At 43.6% G+C, this 24,856-nt stretch overlaps 1 protein-coding gene across 1 annotated transcript in view; it reads right to left on the bottom strand.

The window, feature by feature from the left end:
* The window catches only part of IGLON5 (IgLON family member 5), a gene marked incomplete at its 5' end in the record, with an annotated part of 217,494 nt that overhangs the window by 76,985 nt on the left and 115,653 nt on the right, over positions 1-24,856 (bottom strand). The window contains one exon of the mRNA XM_082274754.1: positions 10,843-10,962. Coding sequence (XP_082130880.1) covers positions 10,843-10,962 — 120 coding nt within the window. The remainder of the gene's footprint in view (positions 1-10,842; positions 10,963-24,856) is intronic.

Below are 24,856 nucleotides of genomic sequence, written 5' to 3'. Positions count from 1 at the left end.
ACTGTCATGGTCTTACCTTCTTGCTGTTCTCCTTCGTTTGACATGTGCTGGCGGCCATCTTGGTTTCTGGGTTTCTTGTAGCCTCCCACCCTGCGGCTCCTCCTTCCCACTGGGAGGAGCTGGATGCCTAGCTCATATATATAGGAGGTCTGTGGCTTCAGTTCCCTGCTTGGTCCCCCTGTGTTCACATGCTACTAGACTGCTGCTACTTCTGGTTCCTGTTCCTGGCTTCGTCTGACTACCCTGTTGGTTCCTGATCCTGGCTTCGTCTGACTACCCTGTTGGTTCCTGATCCTGGCTTCGTCTGACTACCCTGCTGGTTCCTGACCCCTGGCTTCGCAAAGACTCTGCATCGGTTTCGCCATCCGTTTGGACTTTTGCTTTATAGCTTGTTTTTCAATAAAGCTGTCTTATTTTCACTTATCTGTTGTTGTACGTCTGGTTCATGGTTCCGTGACAGTTAGGAGAGGTGATTTAGGGGGATTTGGACTGGGAGGTGGGTAGGGGAAGAGGATTTGTGCTAGAAAGAGATAATTGGAGGGTTTGTGCTAGAAGAGGTGATATGGTAGAGGGAGGAGGGAAACTTTTTTTGTGGATAGGGTTGTGCTAGCCTAGGGGGGGTATTTGTTCTAGGAGGGAATTTTTTTGGGGGGATAGAAAGGGGATTGGGGGAAATGGTGCTGGGGGGGGGGGGGATGTGTACTTGGAGGGCAAGTGTTAGGGCTAGAGAATTTGCGCTAGCAGGGCAGATTTTTTTTGGGGGGGGGGCATTTGTGCTGGGGGGATTCGGGGAATGGTGGGGGGGATTTTCTGGGAGGGGGGATTTCAGCAGGTGGCCGATTTGTTCTGAGATGAGGGGGAATTTAAAGCTTAGAGGGTAAGCATGCAGATTGGTGCTCAATTTTTTTTTTTTTTTCAGGGGGGGTGCATTTGTGCTGCGGGGATACGGGGAATGGTAGGAGGGGGGGATTTTCTGGAAGGGGGAATTTCAGCAGGGGGCCAATTTGTTCTGAGATGAGGGGAATTTAAGCCTAGAGGATAAGCATGCAGATTGGTGCTCAATTTTTTATTTTTTTTTGGGGGGGGGGGGGGAGTTTGCTGAAACATAATGCTCATACATCTTGGGGGATGGGGGGGGGGGGGCACAGTTTGGCATGTTTGCCCTGAGCTCTAGATGATCTTGTCCCGGCACTGGGTATTTCACACATTGACATGCATAACATTAAAGCATCCCATTCAGTCACAATGGGCTGCCACTGCACCTAATGCATGTCTTAAAGGAATGCACTATTTGTTTCAATGCAACACTTTATAGCGCACAGTTGGTTTGCATCTATGCATTGTGGTGTGATAAAACACAAGTGCAATGTGCTGGGTTGCCTTGTTGAAGTGCCATTAAAGATCAATGGCACTGCAATGCACTGCACAGTCTTTCATGTATTTTGTTGCGGTAATGCACGTGTTACTGCTTGTTACTGCTAAGCAATAGTGTGATTGACCCTAAAATGAATGCTTTGTGTGAATCTATAAGACGCTTGTAGGGCTGGAACTACAATAGTAATTTAAAGAAGCTTAACTGCGCTGCTGAAATCGCCAGTGAACAAGTAAAAAATAGCAGACTGGTATCAGCTACAGAAACAGTCCATAGAAGTACAGTATATCCCACGGTTTCTGGCTGCTAGGAGCATTGTGGATATTTCACATCATTAGAGACAGCAGACAGTCAATTGATAACCCTCAGACAGACCCTGACTTGCTGATACTCTGGAGATGACCCGGTATACTTTTTGGCCAGAGCAGATACCTGCAAAGCTTCTTACAGTAAGTGGTAAATATTGCCTGGCAATTGGAAAGCCGATTCTTTATAATATTTATTTTTTTGATGAAGTGGGAAAGAGGGTGTGAACTAACCGCCTACAGTATAAAAAGAACTTTAATAATTTTGTTTTTTTTTTGGTTAAAAAATTAAAACTGACTTCCTATGCAGGAAGAGAGAGAAGGTGTACCCTCCGGGACTGCCCATAGGCGTAGCCAGAACTTTTTTCTGCCTAGTGTCCTACTCCTGTAGGGGGCAGTATAACCCTACTGATATGGATCAGAGAACTGCGTCCGTCAATGAACGATAGAGAAAATTAGTTTCACGATACTCTTTGAAGACATGCAGAGACTTCAATTTCTGCCCCCTTACTCATACACTTCCTTACTGTAGCATGCTACAGCAAATCCCAGTCCCCATGAAGCAAGGGATCCTCCCTACTGTTCTTTTTTTTTTTTATGAAACGTGTGCTACCTATCAGCAGTGGAATGGATAAGGATAGACAAACAAAATCTCTGAAGGTGTTGGGTTCCAGACTGCAGGGTCAGAACAATGGGGGCAGGAGGGGAAGGTGCCCTGGGGGCAGGGGCAGACTGGCAACTTTAGGCCCAGGTGGCAACTACAAACCACAGGCCCATGGTGCAGTGACTCGGCCCCCCCTCCCACTCTCCCTCTTCCTGTCCTCCCTTTGACCCCCATTCCAGGCTGAAGCCCTGCTCCAGGTACTCTCTACTCACTGGCTGAATCCAGCCAGGTGGCAGTAGGGGGGGAGCTGAGACAGCCCAGTTGGGGTTGGCAGGGGGGAGGAGAGTCTCCAGTGGGACATGGAACCGGCCTCTGCTCAGACATACCATCCATTACTGGGGAGGGGGGGGGGATGGGGCCTGGGCTCTGTCCTTGTCTTCATCCCGCACTCAGTAGGTCAGCAGTGGGGACTTTTTACTTTTCTTCACCAAGAATCCTTTAGGCATGCATGTGGCAGAAGCGGTGCAGCCTTTTTACAGGGCATCAGAGTGGCCCAGGGGGCAATTGCCCCCCTGCCCCCTGGCCCAGTCCTCCCCTGCCTGGGGGCTATGTTCAGCGTGCACCACACTGCATGCATGCTCCAGATCAATGGTGGGCAACTAATGAACTGTGGCCTCCTTCTACATGCCCCCCTCCCCACCCCAATTGGCCATAACCAACAAAAAATACACCTTGCATAAGATTCAACCCATCCTCAGCTGCTAGAAAGCCTAGGCATGCCCAATGCACTCTCCATGGGCAGCTAGTGGCATGCACAGTGCCAACTATTGAGAACAGGGCTTTTTTTCTCAGAAAATAGGTGCAGGAACTCATCCACAGTTTGTTTCTTTATTAAGCTGAAGCACTCAGCCGACTCTATTACCTCCCCGTACACTGTAGGGGGCTCCACCTCTCTCACTTGCAGGGGGATCATCCAGTAGGGGTGTAGGCATCTGCACTGCACCCTGGGAACCTGCATCTCCCTTGTCCCCATCCCACACTTAGTAGGAGCTGTTCAGGAGATCAGATTTGTGGGAGCTGTTGGAAGACAAGCTGTCACTTGTAAATACAGAAGCTGGACTTCTGTATTTATAAATTATATTGGTGAGCGGGGAGTAGAGGGCCTGAGCCAGAGGTGGTGGAACTGAGTTCCACCAAGTTCCAACTGAAAATAAGCCCTGATTGAGAATATGGAGCATGGTGGGGGGGAGAATGGGCATGTCAGAGTGGGCAGGGTGGTTCGCCCATCTATGATATGCATTAGTAGTAGGATAGGGCAGAGTTACATATTTTAACCCTGGGTGTTGGACGGCCCTGTGAGTTTGTTTCTGTCCCGTTACAAAGAAATAAAATAAAAATTTAAATTAAAATTAAATTGTTAGCTGGACATATTTTTTTAGCCCAACCACTCCATATATTAAAACTATAAGTCCACTATTAATTAGACTGGCATATCATTCATCGGTGAAGACATTTTCATTAGCTTAGTTAGCCAGGAGAGCGTCCTCACCAGACTTGTGGATGATCTATTGTAGGAGAGATCAATCCTAAGGATGAGAAAAAAACTGAGGGTTTTCATCTCCCTAAAATGATCTCAGCGAAAATCAGATGAAAGGCTTCGGAGTCAGTGGGGAAGGGAAAAGAAAGGTAGTTTTGGTCATTTTGAAGTGTGCAGTGGGCTTTATATTGTTCCTGAGGGTCATCTATTCTGGACCCGTTCTTCTGCCAAAAAATGGACTATTATGAGTCCCATTATTAAACTTTATTCTTTTTTTTTTTTTTTACAGAAATTAAAAAAACAGACAATTAAAAAATGTAAATACATTTAAAAATGCCAGTGAATTGGATGAAAGGCTTTAGAGTTAATGAAGGAGGGGAAATTATGGTGTTTTTGGTCATTCTGAAGTGTGCAATTGACTTTAACCCCTTGGCGCCGGCCATATGCATATATGTGGCCTCTCGGCAGGTGGGCCTTGATGCCCGAGTGGCCACATATATGCAACCCTGTGTTCACAACTTACCATGCTCCAAGCACGGTAGCTGCCAGGAATCAGTAAGCTCCCGATGCATACTTCCGACCGTGAGCTTTCCGATCATATGACTGCTATGACAGCCAATTAAAGCAGTCACATGACCCGAATGCGCGCCTTCACTTCCCCGCTTTTGGAACTCTTAAAGGGCCAGGAGGGGGTTGATGCAAAAAGTTAAAAAGCTACAGAGGGGCAACTATTATGGATGTGTTTGTTTGCAAAAAATAAATAAAAAAATGGACCATTATGAGTCCAATTATTAAATGTTTACTTTCTATTTTTACAGAAATTAAAAAAATCGGACAATGAAAATAAAAGGAAAAAAAAAAAACATCATCTCAGTGAAAATCAAATGAAAGGCTTTGGAGTCAATGGAGAAGGGGAAAACAAGGTGGTTTTGGGTCATTCTAAACGCATGCAGTTGGCTTTAAATCGCTCCAAAGGGTCAACTATCCAGGATGGGTTTGTTTGCCAAAAGATGGACCATTATGAGCTCCATTATTATACTTTTTTTTTTTTTACAAAAATTAAGTAAAAAAAAGTAAAGTAAAAATGTGAGGTACAAGTAACGTTCAAATACACAAATAAAAAAGAAAAAAACCCATAAAAAGCACAGTAAATTAAAAAAAAAACTAGACTACTCTAAGCACCTCCCAAATTTTCCCAATTAAAAAGAGGGACACAATAAAGCGCAAAGTAGACAAATTTATTTAGGGAAGCCTACCCATCCTCCACCTAAAACTGTACTTCGGCCACTCCATCAGATTATCAAATTGTACTACCTCCCCCTCCCTTTTGAGTGTAAGCTCCTTGAGCAAGGCCCTCCTATTCCTTCTGGATTGATCTATATTGTGTCTCCCTTTGATTTACAAATCACGGTTGAAACTTCTGTCACTATATAAATCCTGAATAATCATAATAATAACAAACAACAGACCACTGCTACACCCTTCTCCCTATTTACACGGACCATGAAAAATTAATATTCAAAAATAATTGAGACTGGGTAAATTGTAGTGAAAGTAAAAAATCCTTTTTTTTTTATAAAGTTCTGTACATTAGATTAGGGGTCTCCAAGCTTTCTAAGCAAAGGGCCAGTTTAGTGCCCTTCAGGCTTTCGGGGGATCAGACTGTGGCCAGTCGGAGTAGAAAATGCCCCAGCATCGGCACCCCCATCATTGGTTCTAATGGGAGAAATAGTGCCCTATTGTTAATATCAATGAGAAGAATAATGCTCCATTGATGGTGTTAGTAGGGGGAATGGTGCCCCATCATTGGTGTAATTTGGTAGAATAGTGCCGAAGGTAAATAAAGGCAAGCAGAGGTCCACATCTCGCCCCCAGGCCACAGTTTGGGAAAACACATACAACCGAGGAGAAATTCCCAAAGAGGAACATTTTCTCTAAGTAAAGGACAGTTGTTATCCATTCTCTATTTACACCCTTAAGAGTCGGTCCACACTAGCACGACTTGTCAGGCGACTTGTCAGCCTGACAAGTTGCGCTCCCTCGTGGTCCTTTGACCGCTACAGGACCCGTTCTAATAGGAGTGACACAAGTCGCTCCGACTTAGAAAAAGGGTCCTGTACTACTTCGGGGCGACCTCGGAGCGACTTGCATAGACTTCCATTATGTGAAGTCCATGCAAGTCGCTCCGAAGTCGTGGTGCAAGGTAATGCACAAGTCGCCCCCGAAGTAGTAAGGAGTCGTGTCGCCTCAGTGTGAACCGGCTCTAACCCCCCCCCCCCCAAATTAAAAAATAAATGAAAAATAAAAAAACAAACACACCGTCTAAATATAGTAAAACAAATAAAAATAAATAATTGGCATGTTTCCCCGAAATTAACCAGCCCAATAAACAAAGTTTCCAATTTGGTTAAATTTTGATACAAATCAATTTTGCCAAAACAACTCACCGTTAATCATTCCCTAAACAATTTTCTCAGTTGAAAAATAATAAGCGTAACCAATACACAAGGTGATGCCAGATAATACTGATCCAATGTTTCCACGTATAGGACATATGGATGTATGGATTGTATAGTCTTTTAATTTTCAGGTATGACCAGTGAGACCAATCAGTGTGCTCTACAGCAAGCATTAAAATTGGCTATTGAAGTAGATGTAAAGCCAAAAATATATATTTTTTTTGGCGTATGTGTCCCTGTTGGGGAGATTTCCCTTTACTTCCTGTAAGGACAAGAAGTGATAGTAAATCTCTCCTTTTTGAGACACTTTTTCAGCAGCATGATAAAGGTGTTAGAATGTTAGAACTGCTAACCATACTTTTGTTTCTGTCTGCTTCTTTCTGTACCGGTTACAACCCTGTTTCTACAGGGATCCCACAGGTATGATATATGCAAGCTGGACCAATGTTTGCATGACTAGTCCTGACATTTTTAAAACAGACTTTCTGTATGTGTGTCTATGAAAGATCTTAGTACTAACCAGTGCTTTAAGTGGCCCAAAAGAGGTGCCGGTACTCTATTATAGCCTATAAATTTTTTGCCCCCCCACCCCACATCAGGGTCCCCACAGAGTACCCCCACCTGGCTTGGGCTGGGACCCTGGAGTAGGGGGACTCACTGGTGGTGACTGGTCTGGCTCTGGAGTGGGAAATATTCTTGGGGGGGGCAATTGAGGGCGCAGATGTCCATAATGAGCGTACTGGTACGCTAAGGCGCACGGAGAGGTGGCGGTATGCTCAAGAGCCATATTTGGAAGTGGCGGTACTGAGTACCAGTGCATACCGGCCCACTTAAAGCACTGGTACTAACAATTTCCAACAGTACCCTGTTTAGGGCAAAGTGAACAGCTCCCTTGATAGCCCTTTCTACCTTCCTTGGATACATGCCTGATGTTTCCTGCTGCTCTATTTGCTCTGTACTCTTAGGGTAGGGATGGGGGGGGGGGGAGAAGTGACCTTCTAACTTTTTTTTCCATGGGCTTGATGCAATGCTTGATGCCTAAGTGGTCAATCACCATATGCCAATGCTGTCACATAGGGGAGTGATGGGAAGGTCATTAGTCCTGTTTTGGTGCACAAGCTAACGTGAAGCTTACCAGGGCTATTTACTAAGGTAGGTCATTGGGGTGATGGTGGAGCTCAAGAAAGGTAAGTATTGGAGGGAGGGAGGTGGGTGGTGTATTAGGAGAACCATTCAGTATGCTCTGAATGAGTATTGAGTATTGAGTATGAATGTGCAGATGCAACTCAACTGCTCAATGGTGTCTACGTCTTCAAGCAAAGTCCAAAACCTGAACAGTCATGGTAACAACTCCCTTATTATCATCTTTAAATTAAAAACCAACACCCCGTTTTTCTTGCAACTTATAATTTATTTTTCTCTTTGGGATGTATGCAACTCCTAATAAATCAGACCAATTTTCTGGCATGCTGGGAAATTTCTGCAATTCTTGCTGTAGAACACCTGCTTGGATCTTCTCAATCAATTCCTAACCCCTATCCAATCCTGTCCTATCCATTTAGTGTTCGTTGTGTACAAAATTCTCAGCTTATCTAAATCTGCTGCGCATTACGAAAAATAAAATCTGAAACATAGAGCGGATCTTGTATGGCTAATATCTGGTACGAGAAGAGATCACAGCTGCAGGCAGTCAGCATTTTGCTACAATGCTAACCATATTGTACACAAAACAATATCCTGTTTTAATCCAGAATCCAGATGTGAACACAATATGCCATTGCTTTACAACCTTCACATGTGCTCTGTGTCTTCACAATGGGGCCGCACATGCTGAGCGCACAGCTATAAGTCATTTTGCTTTGTAAAATCTATGATGCATTTGCAGCATTTGAATAATAATTTCAAAGGAGGCTTTTGTGCAATAAATCAATAGAACACTTCAAAGAGCATGTGACTATTGGATATAATCATCATACAATTACATTACACTCTGTGCATACTTTAAAAACACTACACCTCCAACATGACCGACCACTGGACATGATCATTTTAAAATTCTATTAAACTCAATACATAGAACACTACACCTCCAACATGGCCGACCACTGGACATGATCATAATACAGTTCTATTACACTGTATACATAGAACACTACACCCCGAACATGGCCCACCACTGGCCATGATCATAATACAACTCTATTACACTCTATACATAGAACATTACACCCCCAACATGACCAATCACTGGACATGATCATCATACAATTCTATTACACTCTATACATAGAACACTACACCCCTCCCCACCATGACCGACCGATATTACAAATCTATTACACTGTAGAACCAGGGCCGGATTAAGAGCATCATGAGCTTGGTGCTGAGGATTTTGAAGGGCCTTAAGGGCCGTGCCTTGGCATGCACCCAGAGGAGGAAGGGTGCAGCCATGCATGCCTAATTCCACATGGGATGCTGTCTCTGAAGCCCATAAACACATCCACGCATCGGCAACTGTCCCTCCTTGTACGGCCTTCGTGCTGTGTGGGGAGGTTCTGAGGGAGCTGCCTGGGGAAGCGAGCATAGAAGCCAGACTTCTGTGTTTACAAGTGACAGAAGAGCGGTAACAGTGAATATGGCCAACCCGGGGCCTATATAAAGGTAGGGGCCTGGAGCTGCAGCTCCAATAGCCCCTACGTTAATCTGGCCCTGTGTAGAACTCCACACCCCCAACATGACTGACCACTGGACATGATCATAATACAATTCTATGACACTCTATACATAGAACACTACACTCCCAACATGACCCACCACTGGACATGACCATCATACAATTCTTTGACACTTCATACATAGAACACTACATCCCCAACATGACCGACCACTGGACTTGATCATAATACAATTCTATTACACTCTATGCATAGAACACTACACCCCCAACATGACCGACCACTGGACATGACCATCATACAATTCTATTACACTCTATACATAGAACACTACACCCCCAACATGGCCCACCACTGGACATAATAATCATACAATTCTATTATACTTTATACATGGAACACTACACCCATCAACATGACCCACCACTGGACATGATCATCATACAATTCTTTGACACTTCATACATAGAAAACTACACCTCCAAAATGACCCACCACTGGACTTGATCATAATACAATTCTATAACACTCTATACATAGAACACTACACCTCCAACATGGCTGACCACTGGACATGATCATAATACAATTCTATTGCACACTATACATAGAAAACAACACCACCAACATGACCAACCACTGGACATGATCATCATACAATTCTATTACATTCTATACATAGAACACTACACCCCCAACATGGCCCACCACTGGACATGACCATCATACAATTCTATTACACTCTATACATAGAACACTACACACCCAACACGACCCACCACTGGACATGACCATCATACAATTCTATTACACTCTATACATAGAACACTACACACCCAACACGACCCACCACTGGACATGACCATCATACAATTCTATTACACTCTATACATAGAACACTACACCTCCAACATGGCCCACCTCTGGACATAGCCATCATGCAATTCTATTATACTTTATATATGGAACACTAGACCCCTCAACATGACCCACCACTGGGCATTATCATAATACAAGTATTTTACACTCAATACATAGAACATCACACCTCCAATCCTAAACCTACTACATTACGCTGTAGTCTTATTAAATGTGATAATTGTTTTTGTTTGTGCTGTGCTTTGCATTTTTTGTTTCCATTGACACCTTAGATTAAAGTTTACAAGCAAAAGGACATTTGTATCTGATTTCGGTTTTCGGTTTTTGCTCATGCACAGACATACCTGCATAAACATGGGTATGTGAACTGTATTCATGCTCATGGTTATGGTTCTGGTGGGATTGGGTCATAAAGTGGTACTAAACTCTTTTTTTTTTTTTTTTTTTTGTTTTTACCTACAGGTAAGCCTAGGTAAAATTATTATCTTCTAAACGTGTACGGTTTAGGAGATATTCTAGCGAGCAGCAGCCGGTAAAGTCACTGGCACATGCACTCTGAAGGAACGGCATATCCGTGCCGTTTCTTTAGAGCTGTGTACTGCAGCTGAAACCTCCGCACGTGACGTCATCGCAGCTCGTCCAGTCAGGTGGCCAGAGTCCCTAAACCCCAAGGGAAAACTAGGTGAAGATGTAAGCCTCTGCAGCGGTGACAGTGTGCCACTGGAGGGCTTTGTTCTAAAGGTAAGTCTTTCATAATGTGCTAGTACTGTATGTGGTGCATACTAGCACGTAATAATACTGCCTTGCAAGAGGAAGATTTTTTTTTTGTAGTTTACTACCACTTTAAGAATAATAGAAAAGATGCTTGGCAATCCTGAACCTTTTTTTCTTTTTTGAATACTTTGGATATTTATTGGGCTTTAGGAGCACTTTTATTGGATTTTATTTGCCTCCTAAATGAAGTCGCTATTTTATTTTATCAAACTAGAGATCAGTACAGGATGCCCTTACCTCTGAGCTGCCTCCATGTCACGGTTGGCTCCGGTTTTCCCACCGCTAGACACATAAGGTTAACGTTGCTCCCCTCGTTTACGGTGATGCTGGCTGAGATGTTGACTATTTTGGCTGGAACTAAAAAAAAAAACAAAAAAAGAAGAAAATATATAATATCAAAATACATGTTTTTTAAAAAACAAAGAAATCACCACTAAACAATCAGTTCATCAGAAGGTGTGGGAATTGATAGTTTGTAGCAGATTGAAAACGGTATTTATAGCTAAAAATGCCATTCGGAGTCAAACAAATGCCAACATACACAATCTGTCTTAATTTCAATTAATGATTCGTAGTAAGTAGTAATTCTACATTTTACAAAATAACTTTAAGACATTCATTTAAATTAGAATATAGCAAATTACATCATATTTCCCCAAATTTATTTTTCCAGAAATACATCCCTTGATATCAATTCCAGATTTTTTAATCATTTAAAGCTGAACGCTGGGATAAGCAAAAAATGTCTAAATCCGTTCATCATGTGTATTCTTCCTTGAATCTTGGTGTGCTCTGTGTATTTCTTCCAGGTCTGTGCACTAATCCGGTGTGAGACTTTTTCTGTAATAAAGACTGGTCCCTGCTGCTCTCTCTCCTTGTGCACGGTGACTGGTCTTGTCACCGCCCACTCCTGCAGTTTTCCGCAGGAAGCAACTGGGCTCCTCCCACAGCTCTGCTCTCTACACAGGATATGTACAGCAGAGTGATTATGGCATTGCTACTTTTACAAGGTAATATTTGTGTTAGCAATGGCATTTTGTGCACAAAAAAGGTCATTGTGATTACTGAGAATTGTATTCAGAGGACAATTTTTGAGTTTAGCTTAAAAGGGTAACTCCACTTTTATTATTATTATTATTATATAGGATTTATATAGGGCCGACAGTTTATGCAGCGCTTTACAACTTGAGGGTAGACAGTACAAATACAATACACTTTAATACAGGAATCAGAGGGCCCTGCTCATTAGAGCTTAGCGTCTTTTATGTGTTATATGGGATGTTGGTTTGCGGCGCTACCCTTATAAATATTTATGTGTGCAATCTTTGTTGTGATATCTCTGTAAAAGTGATATTGTGCATAAATTAATACAAAATGACAGATATTATTACAGATACAAATATATGAAATCCACCTCCTAGATAATCACTGCGTGCAGTTGTGTTATTAGTGCACAATAGCACTTTTACGGAGATATTAAAACATGTATTTTTGTATTTTTTGTATTAATTTATGCACAATAACACTTTTATTATTTTTGTATTTTTTTGTATTAATTTATGCACAATAACACTTTTATTATTTTTGTATTTTTTTGTATTAATTTATGCACAATAACACTTTTACATACAAAAAATACAAAAATACATGTTATAAATATCTCCATAAAAGTGTGCTTTATTATTTATTATTATTATTTCAGGTACTTATATAGCGCTGTCAATTTTTTCGCAGTGCTTTACATTTACACTGTACATTCACATCAGTCCCTGCCCTCAAGGAGCGTACAATCTAATGGCACTTTTCCACTGCATGGAACCGAAGGGTTCGGCTCGCTTTTGTGCTTTTCCACTGCTGGTACCGCATGGTACGGTGTAGGAACGGTTCGGTATGGTACGGTACGGCGGCGCTTTTCCACTGCATGGAACCGAACGGTATGGCTCTCAAAAACAGTACCACCTCGATTGTGGTTCCAAGAGGTACCATACCCGGTACCATATCCCACAATCCTTTGCATGCAGTCACTACTAGCCACTGATTGGTCAGAGAATCCCACCCACCCCGTTGTTATCCCACCCACTTAACTTTAGTACTACTTTAGTGGAAAAGCAAACCATACCGTACCGTACCGAACTGTTCCAACACCGTACCATGCGGTACCAGCAGTGGAAAAGCAAACCGGGCCAAGCAGGGCCGAGTAGAGCCGAGCCGGTATTGCAGTGGAAAAGTGCCATAAGGTCCCTAACTCACATACATACACAGTAGGGACAATTGTTTTATACAGGATCCAATTAACCTACCAGCATGTCTTTGAGGTGTGGGAGGAAAGCAGAGTACCCAGAGGACACCCACACAGGCACAGGGAGAACATGCAAACTCCAGACAGGAAGTGTCGTGGTTGGGATTTGAACCAGCGACCCTCTTGCTGCTAGGTGAAAGCGCTAACCACTACACAACTGTGCCGCCCATAAATGGTGTCTGCTTGTGGAATGGTGGCAAACTACGGTGCCTAAAATTCTCCATAGGCGACACTCTAACCACCTTTACAGGTTACCAGTTTAGAGTTACACAAAAGGTCTGGTGCTGGAATTATTGCTCTCGCTTTGACGATCGCGATTCGCGACAATACTTCACATGTGTGGTGAGATCTCCGTTTACATATGCATGGGGGAGTAACGTATGCATTTGCACGTAAGCACGGGGGGACAGGGGTGCTTTCATTTTTTTAAATTATTATTTATTTTATACAATTTTTTTTTTGGATTAACTTTATTGCTATCACAAGGAATGAACAACATCCCATGTGACAGCATGGGCTGTGACAGGTCCTGTTTATGGAAAGATCTGGGTCTATTAGACCCCAAACCTCTCCTGGCCTCCAATGCAGCCTATCATACACGGATCAGACCCGGTTCACACTAGTGCGACCAAGTCGCCTGACAAGTCACGGTGGGTCGCCTGCCATAGATTAGCACAGGACCCGTTCTAATAGGAGCGACACAAGTCGCTCCGACTTAGAAAAAGGGTCCTGTACTACTTTGGGGCGACCTGGAGGCGACCTGCATTGACTTCAATGATATGAAGTCCGTGCATGTCACGCCGAGGTCGCGGTGCACGCTGTGCACAGCGACTTCACAGATCGCCCCAGCAAGTAGCGTCACCCCTGTGTGAACGGGGTCTTAGTCTGATCGCCTGATTTCCTGCCGGCTAACAGCCAGGTAAACAAAGAGGTGCCACCAGAAGAGACAACAAATAAGTCACTCCCTGTTTCTGGGATCACAGAGAAGGGAACAACCTCAGTTCTTCTTGCTCTGTTCTGTGCATCCATCGCCGCCCGTCGCATCACTCCTAGGCTCCGCGTTTGGACAGGGATGCCACTTGAAACCTTTCTGCTAAAAATGGAATCGCCGGCTGAAGAATTCAATATCGGGAAGATGCCTGTAGGTGCAGCCATTATCCCGGTATAACTACTTTACCCTCAGCACGTCCATGGACGTCCTACGGGCGGGAAGTAGTTAAATAAGTAAGAAGCGCTTTTTATCAGTTTTACACTATGCTATTCCTCTGGTTCTTCTTTTAACCACTTGCCAACCGCAACATATATATACAGTATCTCACAGAAGTGAGTACACCCCTCACATTTTTGTACATATTTTATTATATCTTTTCATGTGACAACACTGAAGAAATGACACTTTGCTACAATGTAAAGTAGTGAGTGTACAGCTTGTATAACAGTGTAAATTTGATGTCCCCTCAAAATAACTCAACACACAGCCATTAATGTCTAAACCGCTGGCAACAAAAGTGAGTACACCCCTAAGTGAAAAGTCCAAATTGGGCCCAGTTAGCCATTTTCCCTCCCCGGTGTCATGTGACTCGTTAGTGTTACAAGGTCTCAGGTGTGAATGGGGAGCAGGTGTGTTAAATTTGGTGTTATCGCTCTCACTCTCTCATACTGGTCACTGGAAGTTCAACATGGCACCTCATGGCAAAGAACTCTCTGAGGATCTGAAAAAAAAGAATTGTTGCTCTACATAAAGATGGCTTCCCTAGGCTATAAGAAGATTGCCAAGACCCTGAAACTAAGCTGCAGCATGGTGGCCAAGAAAGACCATACAGCGGTTTAATAGGACAGGTTCCACTCGGAACAGGCCGCGCCATGGACGACCAAAGAAATTGAGTGCATGTGCTTGGCCTCATATCCAGAGGTTGTCTTTAGGAAATAGACGCATGAATGCTGCAAGCATTGCTGTAGAGGTTGAAGGGGTGGGGGGGGTCAGCCTGTCAGTACTCAGACTAAACGCCGCACACTGCATCAAATTGGTCTGCATGACTTTCGTCCCAGAAGGACGGTTTGCGATTGGTTTACCTGGGTTGTGGTTGAAGCTATCAGCCATAACCCCAGTATTGTTTTTTTGAACCGGACGCTGGCTTTCTCTTGCTCATGAGCCCCTGTAACACTTTCAGACGCGGCCCCTGGAGTTTCTCGGACTTACCGTTTCCCCCGGCTCGCCCGAGAAACGATCCGACGGTGCCGATGGCTGTTCACACAGGTGATCAAAGAGTAGATCTGCTTTGATCGCCTTTATGGGCTTGGAGGACCTGAGCAACGTCATGATGATGTACCTTCTGGTCCAGGGTGAAAGTTAATAAGTTTTTTTTTTGTAAAGGTAAAAAAGAGATTTTGAGTCTTTCTGACCCCAGATCACTCTATAAGGCCCCTTGCACACTTATGCGACGCGATTTTACGGCGCAATTTTGCCGCGACTTTTCCGCGATTTTGACGCGATTTTGAAAGCAATTGCTATGGCTATGGCTATGGCTCAAAACGCAATCAAATCGTGGCAAAGTAGTGCAGGAACTACTTTGAAGTCGGTGCGACTTCAAAACGCACTGATATGAATGGGGCTCATTGAAAATAATGGAAAACGACTTGTCATGCGATTTTGCGGTCCAAAATCGCGGGACAAGTCGCACTAGTGTGAAAGGGGCCTAAAGAGGACCTGTCATCCTTTTTTCTATTACAAGGGATGTTTACATTCCTTGTAACAAGAATAAAAGTGATAAAAAAATTTAAAGGGACAGTGTAAAAAAAAAAAAAAGAAAAAAAAAAGGAAAAATGTAACTTGCGCACACATATGTAAACGGTGTTCGCACCACACATGTATGGTGTGGCACGGTCAGAGCCCAGACTTGAACCCGATTGAATATCTCTGGAGAGATCTGAAAATGGCTGTGCACCGACGCTCCCCATCTAACCTGATGGAGCTTGAGAGAAGAAGAATGGGAGAAACTGCCCAAAAATAGGTGTGCCAAGCTTGTAGCATCATACTCAAAAAGACTTGAGGCTGTAATTGGTGCCAAAGGAGCTTTACCAAAGTATTGAGCAAAGGCTGTGAATACTTATGGACATTGGATTTGTATAGTTTTTTTAGTTTTTAACAAATTTGCAAAGATTTTAATCAAACTTATTTCATGTTGTCGTTAGGAGGTATGGTTTGTAGAATGTTGAGGAAAATAATGAATTTAATCCATTTTGGAATAAGGGAATGTGGGAAAAGTGAAGCGCTGTGAATACTTTCCGGATGCACTGAATATATAAAGACAAGTAACGGTCATTGAGATTTATTGTAAAGATTAGTAACAGTCAATGAGACACATATAAGGACTAGTAATGAACAATGAGATATACAGTATATAAAGACTTGTACCGGTCAATGAGATACAAATAAAGACTAGTAACGATTAATGAAATATATATAGAGACAGAGGCGTAACTAGAACCTTCAGGGCCCCGGTGCAAGAAACCATGAAGGCCCCCCCGGACCCCAGGCTGCGGGCCCTTCCCTTTAAGTCTGGGGCTCTTCCCACTGATCCTGGGGCCCTTTACTCTCGTTGCGGGGCCCTTTATTACAGTCCCGCAGCGGGACCCTTTCACAAGTTCTGCAGTGGGCCCCCTTCCTGCCATCTTGGGGCCTCCCCACAGTGGTGGAATGCCAGGGCATGGTCGCAAGGGTGACCTTTGCGATCCTGGAAGTTCACCCACTGGTGTCAGTAGTTTTTATTTTTTGGTATTTTATTTGTATTTTTTTTTTCATTTTATTTTATTTTTTTACAATGTCACTGACTATGACTCTGTCCATTCAGAAAAGGAAGGAGCTGGTAAATTGCATATTTACCGACCCCTTCCTGGTTCTCTATTGCGACAGATCCCCTGCAGCAGCCGGCAGGAGAGGGGAGGGAGCACAGTGGGGGGGGGGGGGGGGGTTAGCACGGGAGGTACCAGGGGAGCACACAGGGGCCCAGAGACAGCAGAACACAAGTGAACTGGATAGGAGGAGTGGCGGGGGCAGCATACAGAGGAACCAATCTCCTCCATTTTCCTCCTGCAGATACAGGAGGAAAAAGGAGGACAGTGATTTCTCTACATGCTGCCCCCGCCGCCCCTCCTATCCAGGTGTACAGGGGGGCCGCACAGGCCCCCCCGGAGCATGGGGCCCGGTTGCAATTGCAACCCCTACAACCCCTGTAGTTACGCCCCTGTATAGAGACTAGTAAGGGTCAATGAGATATACACTGCTCAAAAAAAATAAAGGAACACTTTCTAATCAGCATACAGCATCAAGTCAATTAAACTCCTGGCACATTGATCTGGTTAGTTAAGTTGCAGAGGGGGTTGTTAACCAGTTTCTGTTGCTTTGGTGTTAATGAAATTAACAACAGGTACACTAGATGGGCAACAATGAGACGACCTCCAAAACAGAATGGGTTTTCGGATGGAGGCCACTGAAATGTTTTTTCTTATTCATCTTTTCTGACTGTTTTTCACTAGTTTTGCATTTGACTAGCGTCAGTGTCGCTACTGATAGCATGAGATGATTCCTTGACCCTATAGGAGTTGCACAGGCAGTCCAACTCATCCAGGATGGCACATCAATGCGTGCCATTGCCAGAAGGTTTTCTGTGTCTCCCACCACAATCTTAAGAACATTAAAGAGATTCAAGGAGACAGGTATTTACTCTAGGAGAGCTGGACAGGGCCATAGAAGGTCCTTAACCCATCAACAGGACTGGAATCTGCTCTTTTGCGCAAGGAAGAACAGGATGAGCACTGCCAGAGCCCTACAAAATGACCTCCAGCAGGCCACTGGTGTGACTGTGTCTGACCAAACAATCAGAAACAGACTTCATGAGGGTGGCCTTAGGGCCTGATGTCCTCTAGTGGGCCCTGTGCTCACCGCCTGGCACCGTGGCGCTCGATTGGCATTTTACATTAAACACCAGAATTGGCAGGTCCACCACTGGCACCCTGGGCTTTCACAGATGAGAGCAGGTTCACCCTGAGACGTAAAAGGACTGGAGAAGCCGTGGAGAACATTATTCTGCCTGTAACATTGTTCAGCATGATCGGTTTGGTGGTGGGTCAATGATGGTCTGGTGAGGCAAATCGATGGAGGGACGCCCAGACCTCTACAGGATAGACAATGGCACCCTGACTGCCATTAGGTATTGGGATGAAATATCTGGACCCACTGTCGGACCCTACACTTGTACAGTGGGTCCTGGGTTCCTCCTGGTGCACGACAATGCCCGGCCTCATGTGGTGAGAGTATGCAGCCAGTTCCTGGTGGAATTGATACCATTGAATGGCCCCCACGCTCGCCTGACCTAAATCCAATAGAAAACCTCTGGGACATTATGTTTTGGTCCCTCTGATGCCCCCAGGTTGCACCTCAGTCTGTTGAGGAGCTCAGTGATGCCCTGGTCCAGATCTGGGAGGAAATACCCAAGGACACCATCCGTGGTCTCATTAGGAGCATAAACCAACGTTGTCAGGCATGCATACAAGCACCTGGGGCCATACAAACTACTAAGTACCATTTTGAGTTGCTTCAATTAAATTTTGGAAAATGGACTAGCCTGCTGCATCATTTTTTCACTTTGATTTTCGGGGTGTCTTTGAATTTAGTCCTCTGTAGGGGGATAATTTTTATTTCCATCAAAGGATTTGGCATCCTTTTGTTCCTAACACGTTACCCAGTCCATACCAGTATAGATTCTAACACATTACCCAGTCCATATCAGTATAGATCCTAACACATTACCCAGTCCATATCACTATAGATCCTAACACATTACACAGTCCATATCACTATAGATCCTAACACATTACACAGTCCATATCAGTATAGATACATTACCCAGTCCATACCAGTATAGATCCTAACACATTACCCAGTCCATACCAGTATAGATCCTAACACATTACCCAGTCCATACCAGTATAGATCCTAACACATTACTCAGTCCATACCAGTATAGATCCTAACACATTACCCAGTCCATACCAGTATAGATCCTAACACGTTACCCAGTCCATATCACTATAGATATCCAGCATGATATATTTCCCCATTGAGATCTGATGGGTTTTCAAAGTGGTTCTTTAATTTTTTTGCACAGTGTATATAAAGACTAGTAATGGTCAATGAGATATAATGACTAGTAATAAAAAATTAGACAATGTTTCCTTTTACATGGCTTTATAAGGTCATATATTCCGAAACAATATATTACTCTTGTAAAGCACTCAATATATAAGTTTTATTAGTATTTTGTATCTCTCTGGGGTGGCAAACAAACAAAGCAATTTTTCTTTTTAACAGCTCTGTATAACTACAATTACTTATATTGCCATTTGTATGTTCATCTGTGGGTAATGTAAGAGACATAAAAACTAGGGTAAGTGCCCTTCTGTGATCAAGTTAAATATTAAATGTGATGTTGCTTCTCATAGCTGGTTAATTCATGGCCTTCGATTCCAGAAGCTGTAAAACAATGATTTATATGCAGCACATGCCTTAACCACTTGCCGACTGCCGCACGACTATTTACGTCGGCAGTCAGCCCCTCACAGGCAGAGCGACGTAGGGCTACATCACTAGCCTGTAAGGGTGTAAGGAGCAAGTGCGTGCCGCCGGAGGCGCACTCCCGCTCTCGCGCGGTCACGGACCCCCCCCCGCGCGCGTGTGCCCGGCGGACCCGATCGTCCGTGACAGCGGGAGAAAGGCAGGCGGCTAGTGTAAACAAAGCCGCCTGTCAGTTCTCCCTGTGTAAGAATGATGATCAAACGGTTCTACTATGTAGGACCGTTAATCACTGTTCTTACACACACAGCCACAGCCAATCACAGTTAGAAGCACGCCCCTAGGACACACTTAACCCCTCCCTCTCCAATACAGTTAACTCCTTCACTGCCAGTGTCATTTTTACAGTAACAGTGCATATGTATAGCACTGATTACTGCAGTAACGTCACTAGTAACCCCAAAAGTGTCAAAAATGTCAGTCAAGGGTTCAATCTGTCCGCCCCAATGTCGCAGTCTCACAAAAAAAAAATCGCAGATCGCCGCGTTTAAAAAAAAAAAACAACAAAAATTACAAAAATCTTTCCATTTGTTAGTAAACGCAATAACTTTTGCGCAAACCAATCAAAATACGCTTTTGCGACTTTTTTTTACCAAACATATGGTAAAAAAAAAAATTGGCCTAAAATGTTAAAAAATTTTGATTTTTCCATTTTTTTTGGACGAATTTCATATAAAAAAATGTGAAAAATATTGTTATTTTTGCAAAATTGTCGCTTTTTTTGTTTATAGCGCATGATCAGAAAATCGCACAGGTGATCAAATACCACCAAAAGAAAGCTCTGTTTGTGGGAATAAAAGGACGCCAAATTCGTTTAGGTACAGCGTCGCACGACCGCGCAATTGTCCGTTAAAGTCACGCAGTGCCGAATCACAAAATAGGCCCTGGTCAGGAAGGGGGTAAAATCTTCCGGGGCTTAAGTGGTTAAGTGAATAGCAAGAAAGCATGTGCTCACAAGCAAAATGGCGGCTTCAAAAAAGTTATATATAGCGATTTCTTATTTACAGGGCTAGATAGGTTAGTCTTAGATTGTGGATGTAGATTTACAGGTTTAAGTGTTAGAGTGAACTTCTTCTTTAGGGTCAGTTCACACCATATGCAGTCCAGTGTGTTTTTTTCTGCATCAATAAGGAAACTAGGTTATATGATTACCAAATCATTTACACCAGTGCATTCCAGTTCCAGAAAAAAAAGTAGCACATGCGGCATTTTTCCTCCACTAGACTGTACTGGAAAGCTGTAAAACGAATCAAAAATGCACCAGAACGCACCTAAGCAGACCAAAAATGCACTGGAACCCACATGTTCCTATTTAAGGTTAAGAAAAATGCACTGGACCATATCAAACACTCACCAAAAAAACCCATCAAAAGTGCTCTGGAACGCTTTAAAAACGTGTCAAAAACATGCATGCAGAAAGGCATCTGAAAAACATCCAGAATGCGTTTCTATGGTGTGAACTGGCCCTTAAGGTAAAAAAACCTTCTGGGCATAGCTCCCCCCCAGCTCCCCTTATACTTACCTGAGCCCCATCTTGATCCTGCGATGTGCATGAGAGCAACCACTCTCCCAGGTCTCTGTCTCCTCATTGGCTTACACAGTACGGAGTCTTTGGCTCCTGCTGCTGTCAATTACAGCCAGTGAGCCAATGAGGAGAGAGCGGGGGGCGGGGCCAAGCCGCACTCCATGTGTACATGGACAATGTCCATTCAGCCACAGCCTGCAATAGGCTGTGTGGCTCGGGAGTAAGCCTGCAAGTGCCTCCATAGCAAGCGACTTGCTTTTGGGGGCACTCGGCTAGGGGGAGGAGCAAAGACTGCTGGGGGGACCCAAAAAAAAGAGCATCATGGCTGCTCTGTGCAAAACCAGTGCACAGAGCAGGTAAGTATAAAATATAAGTTTTATTTTTATTTTTAATCTCCAACCTTTACAATCACTTTGAGCTGGGTGTAGTGGCTGGCCAGTGAATGGTAAAAGATTAAATAACTACCTATGAACAGAGATGTATAGTAACTAAGTAGAACTACTTCACTACCGTACTTAAGTACCGAAAGGCGGTATCTGTACTTTCCTAGAGTAGAATTTTTTTCTCCTACTTCCACTTTTACTTCACTACATTTTTTCGATGATTTCAATACTTCTACTCCGATATTTTTTTTTTGTGCTGCATAGTTACTCGTTACAATTATAAAAATTACCACTGCCAGAACAGTAGATGGCAGGTTTCATGAAGCTCAAAACATGTGTGTTATCAGCGCATACAAAAATAAATGCTACTGTATGTATAAATAAAAGCTGCATTTGAAATAATAAAAAACAATATGATGTTCAAACTTTTGACTTCTTTCTTTAATAACTACATAACACAGTACTTGTACTTTTACTTTCAGTACTTGAGTAGCAAAATTAAAAAAAAAAAAACTACTTGCAATACTTAAGTACAAAAAATGTTGAATACTTTAGTACTTCTACTCAAGTCACTTTTTCATTGAGCACTTGTACCTTTACTCAAGTATGGGTTTCGAGTACTTTATACAACTCTGCCTATGAAGCACCTGGCTATGTCAATACTCCACCCCCCCCCCCCCCAAAAAGGAAAAAAATGTTTCCAGTTTGCTAGGAGATTTCACTAACCATACATGCAAAGTATTTTTCGATGGATGATCTCTGATATATTATAAACAGTACAAAAATCCATTGCACAACCTGTGCAAAGTCCTATATTGTAGGCCAATTTTCCAGGGCTGAGCCAATCCTCTTGGCAGTGAAAGGGTAGAACATAAAAGACATAAAAGCCTGGTCTTGTTGCCCATGGGGTTAGATCTGTGACCGCCATGTTCGGAGGCGAGCGGCTTTTTATGATCAGTCTGGCTCTCCCTTGGGATTCATAATTGCTCCCCGGTAATGAGAGCCTAGCTCAGTGTTAATCCCTCAGCACTTAAACTTTGGGCCTGTGGTTATGGCAGAGCCCGGCTGGCTTCATGATGTCATGCCGCAGACTGCGAGGCTGTGGGAGAACTTCTGCTGCTGCTGCTTTTCATTCCATCAGACCAAAGAAAGCCTTATCTATTTATATTAAAAAAAAAACACAAAGCAGAACTCCAGCAAAAAAAAAAACAAAACAAGATTCCAACGAACAGCCCATTAAAAGATAACATAAACCGCTTGCCGACCGCCGCACGACTATTCACGACGGCAGTCAGCCCCTCACAGGCAGAGCGACCGTCGCTAGCCTGTGAGGCTCTAGGGAGCGAGCGCGCGCCGCCGGAGGCGCGCTCCCGCGCGGTCACAGACCCCCCCTGCGCGTGTGCCCGGCGGACCCGATGTCCGCCGGGCACTCGCGATCGTCCGTTACACCGGAAGAAAGGCAGGAAGCTAATGTAAACACAGCCGCCTGTCATTCTTCCCTGTGTAAGAATGGTGATCATACGGTTCTACTATGTAGGACCGTTGATCTCTGTTCTTACACTAGTAGCCACAGCCAATCACAGTTAGAAACACGCCCCTAGGGACACACTTAACCCCTCCCTCTCCAATAAAGTTAACTCCTTCACTGCCAGTGTCATTTTTACAGTAACAGTGCATATGTATAGCACTGATTACTGCAGTAATGTCACTGGTACCCCCAAAAGTGTCAAAAATATCAGTCAATTGTCCGATCTGTCCGCCGCAATGTCGCAGTCCCGCAAAAAAAAAGTCGCAGATCGCCGCCATTACGCGTTAAAAAAAAAACAACAAAAATGACAAAATCTTTCCATTTGTTAGTAAACTCAATAACTTTTGTGCAAACCAATCAAAATACGCTTTTTGCGATTTTTTTTACCAAACATATGGTAAAAAAAAAAATTGGTCCAAAATGTTAAAACATTTGGATTTTTACAATTTTTTTTTGGGGGGGGGGGGGGGGGGATTTCATATATAAAAATGTGAGAAATATTGTTATTTTTGCAAAGTTGACGCTGTTTTTTTGTTTATAGCGCATGATCAAAAAATCGCACAGGTGATCAAATACCACCAAAAGAAAGCTCTGTTTGTGGGAAAAAAAGGACGTCAAATTCGTTTAGGTACAGCGTCACACGACCGCGCAATTGTCCGTTAAATTCATGCAGTGCCGAATCGCAAAATAGGCCCTGGTCAGGAAGGGGGTAAAATCTTCCGGGGCTTAAGTGGTTAAAAAAACATCTTTTGCTGCAATATTCAGCAAGATTTACTCTGTAGTACTTTTTTCTGCCACTAGATGTCAATAAACCCACTTCCTCTGAGCCCAGATTGTCCTGGACCCATCCCTAAAGCCTGTGAATGGACAGTAAAAAAAAGAAGTAGCGCAGTGATGAGGCCATCTCTTTGTCACTCTGATTTCTCCTCCTATTAGCATCAGGGCTGCTGTTAGAAATCACAGGACCAACATAATGTCTACTTGACAGGGCCCCGCTTCCTCCCCCTACCCCTTCCCAGATAATATCAAATTATACTTTTGCTAAAAATACACTAAGTCTTTGCCTATCCTTTTGAGCAAGCCAGGAGTGGTTAAAGGATAGGGGAACTCTTTGCCTATCTTTGTGAAAAAGCCAGGAGTAATGAAAGGATAAGGGAAGTCTTCACCTATCCTTGTGAAACATGTCAAGGAAGGTTGGCTTTTAGGTGGAGATATTACTGTATGCAATTAATTCATTGATTATCAAAAAATACTGCAAGAGCATAGTGGAGTGCGGCTGAGATTCTTTTATATTTAATTTCTTTTTTAAGTATATGTTCCTCCTTGTAAGGCCTTTACTGGGCGTTTACTATGGGGCTCTGGTGTTTCGCTGTGGGTAGAGGGCCACTGGGCGCTAATTGGGGGATAAATTTCAATCTGAATGCGGCACCGCTAGTGCAAATGGTGCCAAAGGGTAACACTTAATGTATCATCTAGGAGCAATTCATCCTTCCAAGCGCATTATTTAAGTCTATGGCAGGCTGTGGCTGGATGGAGCTGAATGCTGTACTAAATGGTACAGGTGTTTAGGGCCCTGTGCACCCAGGGACAAGGTTACAGAAAGCAGAAGACCCACCAAAGACCTGGGAGTTACTCCACAAGCCCTGTGTACAAGGGGCCTCAAAATGACTTAACTTTTTTTTTTTTACAAACGACTTTTTTTTTAACAAAGAAGTCATACCTACATACTTAGTGCCATGGTTTTGCACAGAGAAGCCCATTGATCCTGGCTCCTCCCCCTAGCATGCTATAAGAGCACTCGTGTAGGCTCGATCATTGAGAAACATCATGGCTTGGCTCCGCCCCCTGCTCTCTGGCTGTGATTGACAGCAGCAGGAACCAACTC

Source organism: Pelophylax lessonae (assembly GCF_965119305.1).
Source record: "Pelophylax lessonae genome assembly, chromosome: 12".
Classification (NCBI taxonomy): Eukaryota; Metazoa; Chordata; class Amphibia; order Anura; family Ranidae; genus Pelophylax; species Pelophylax lessonae.
This window is presented reverse-complemented; position numbering and strand designations above follow the sequence as displayed.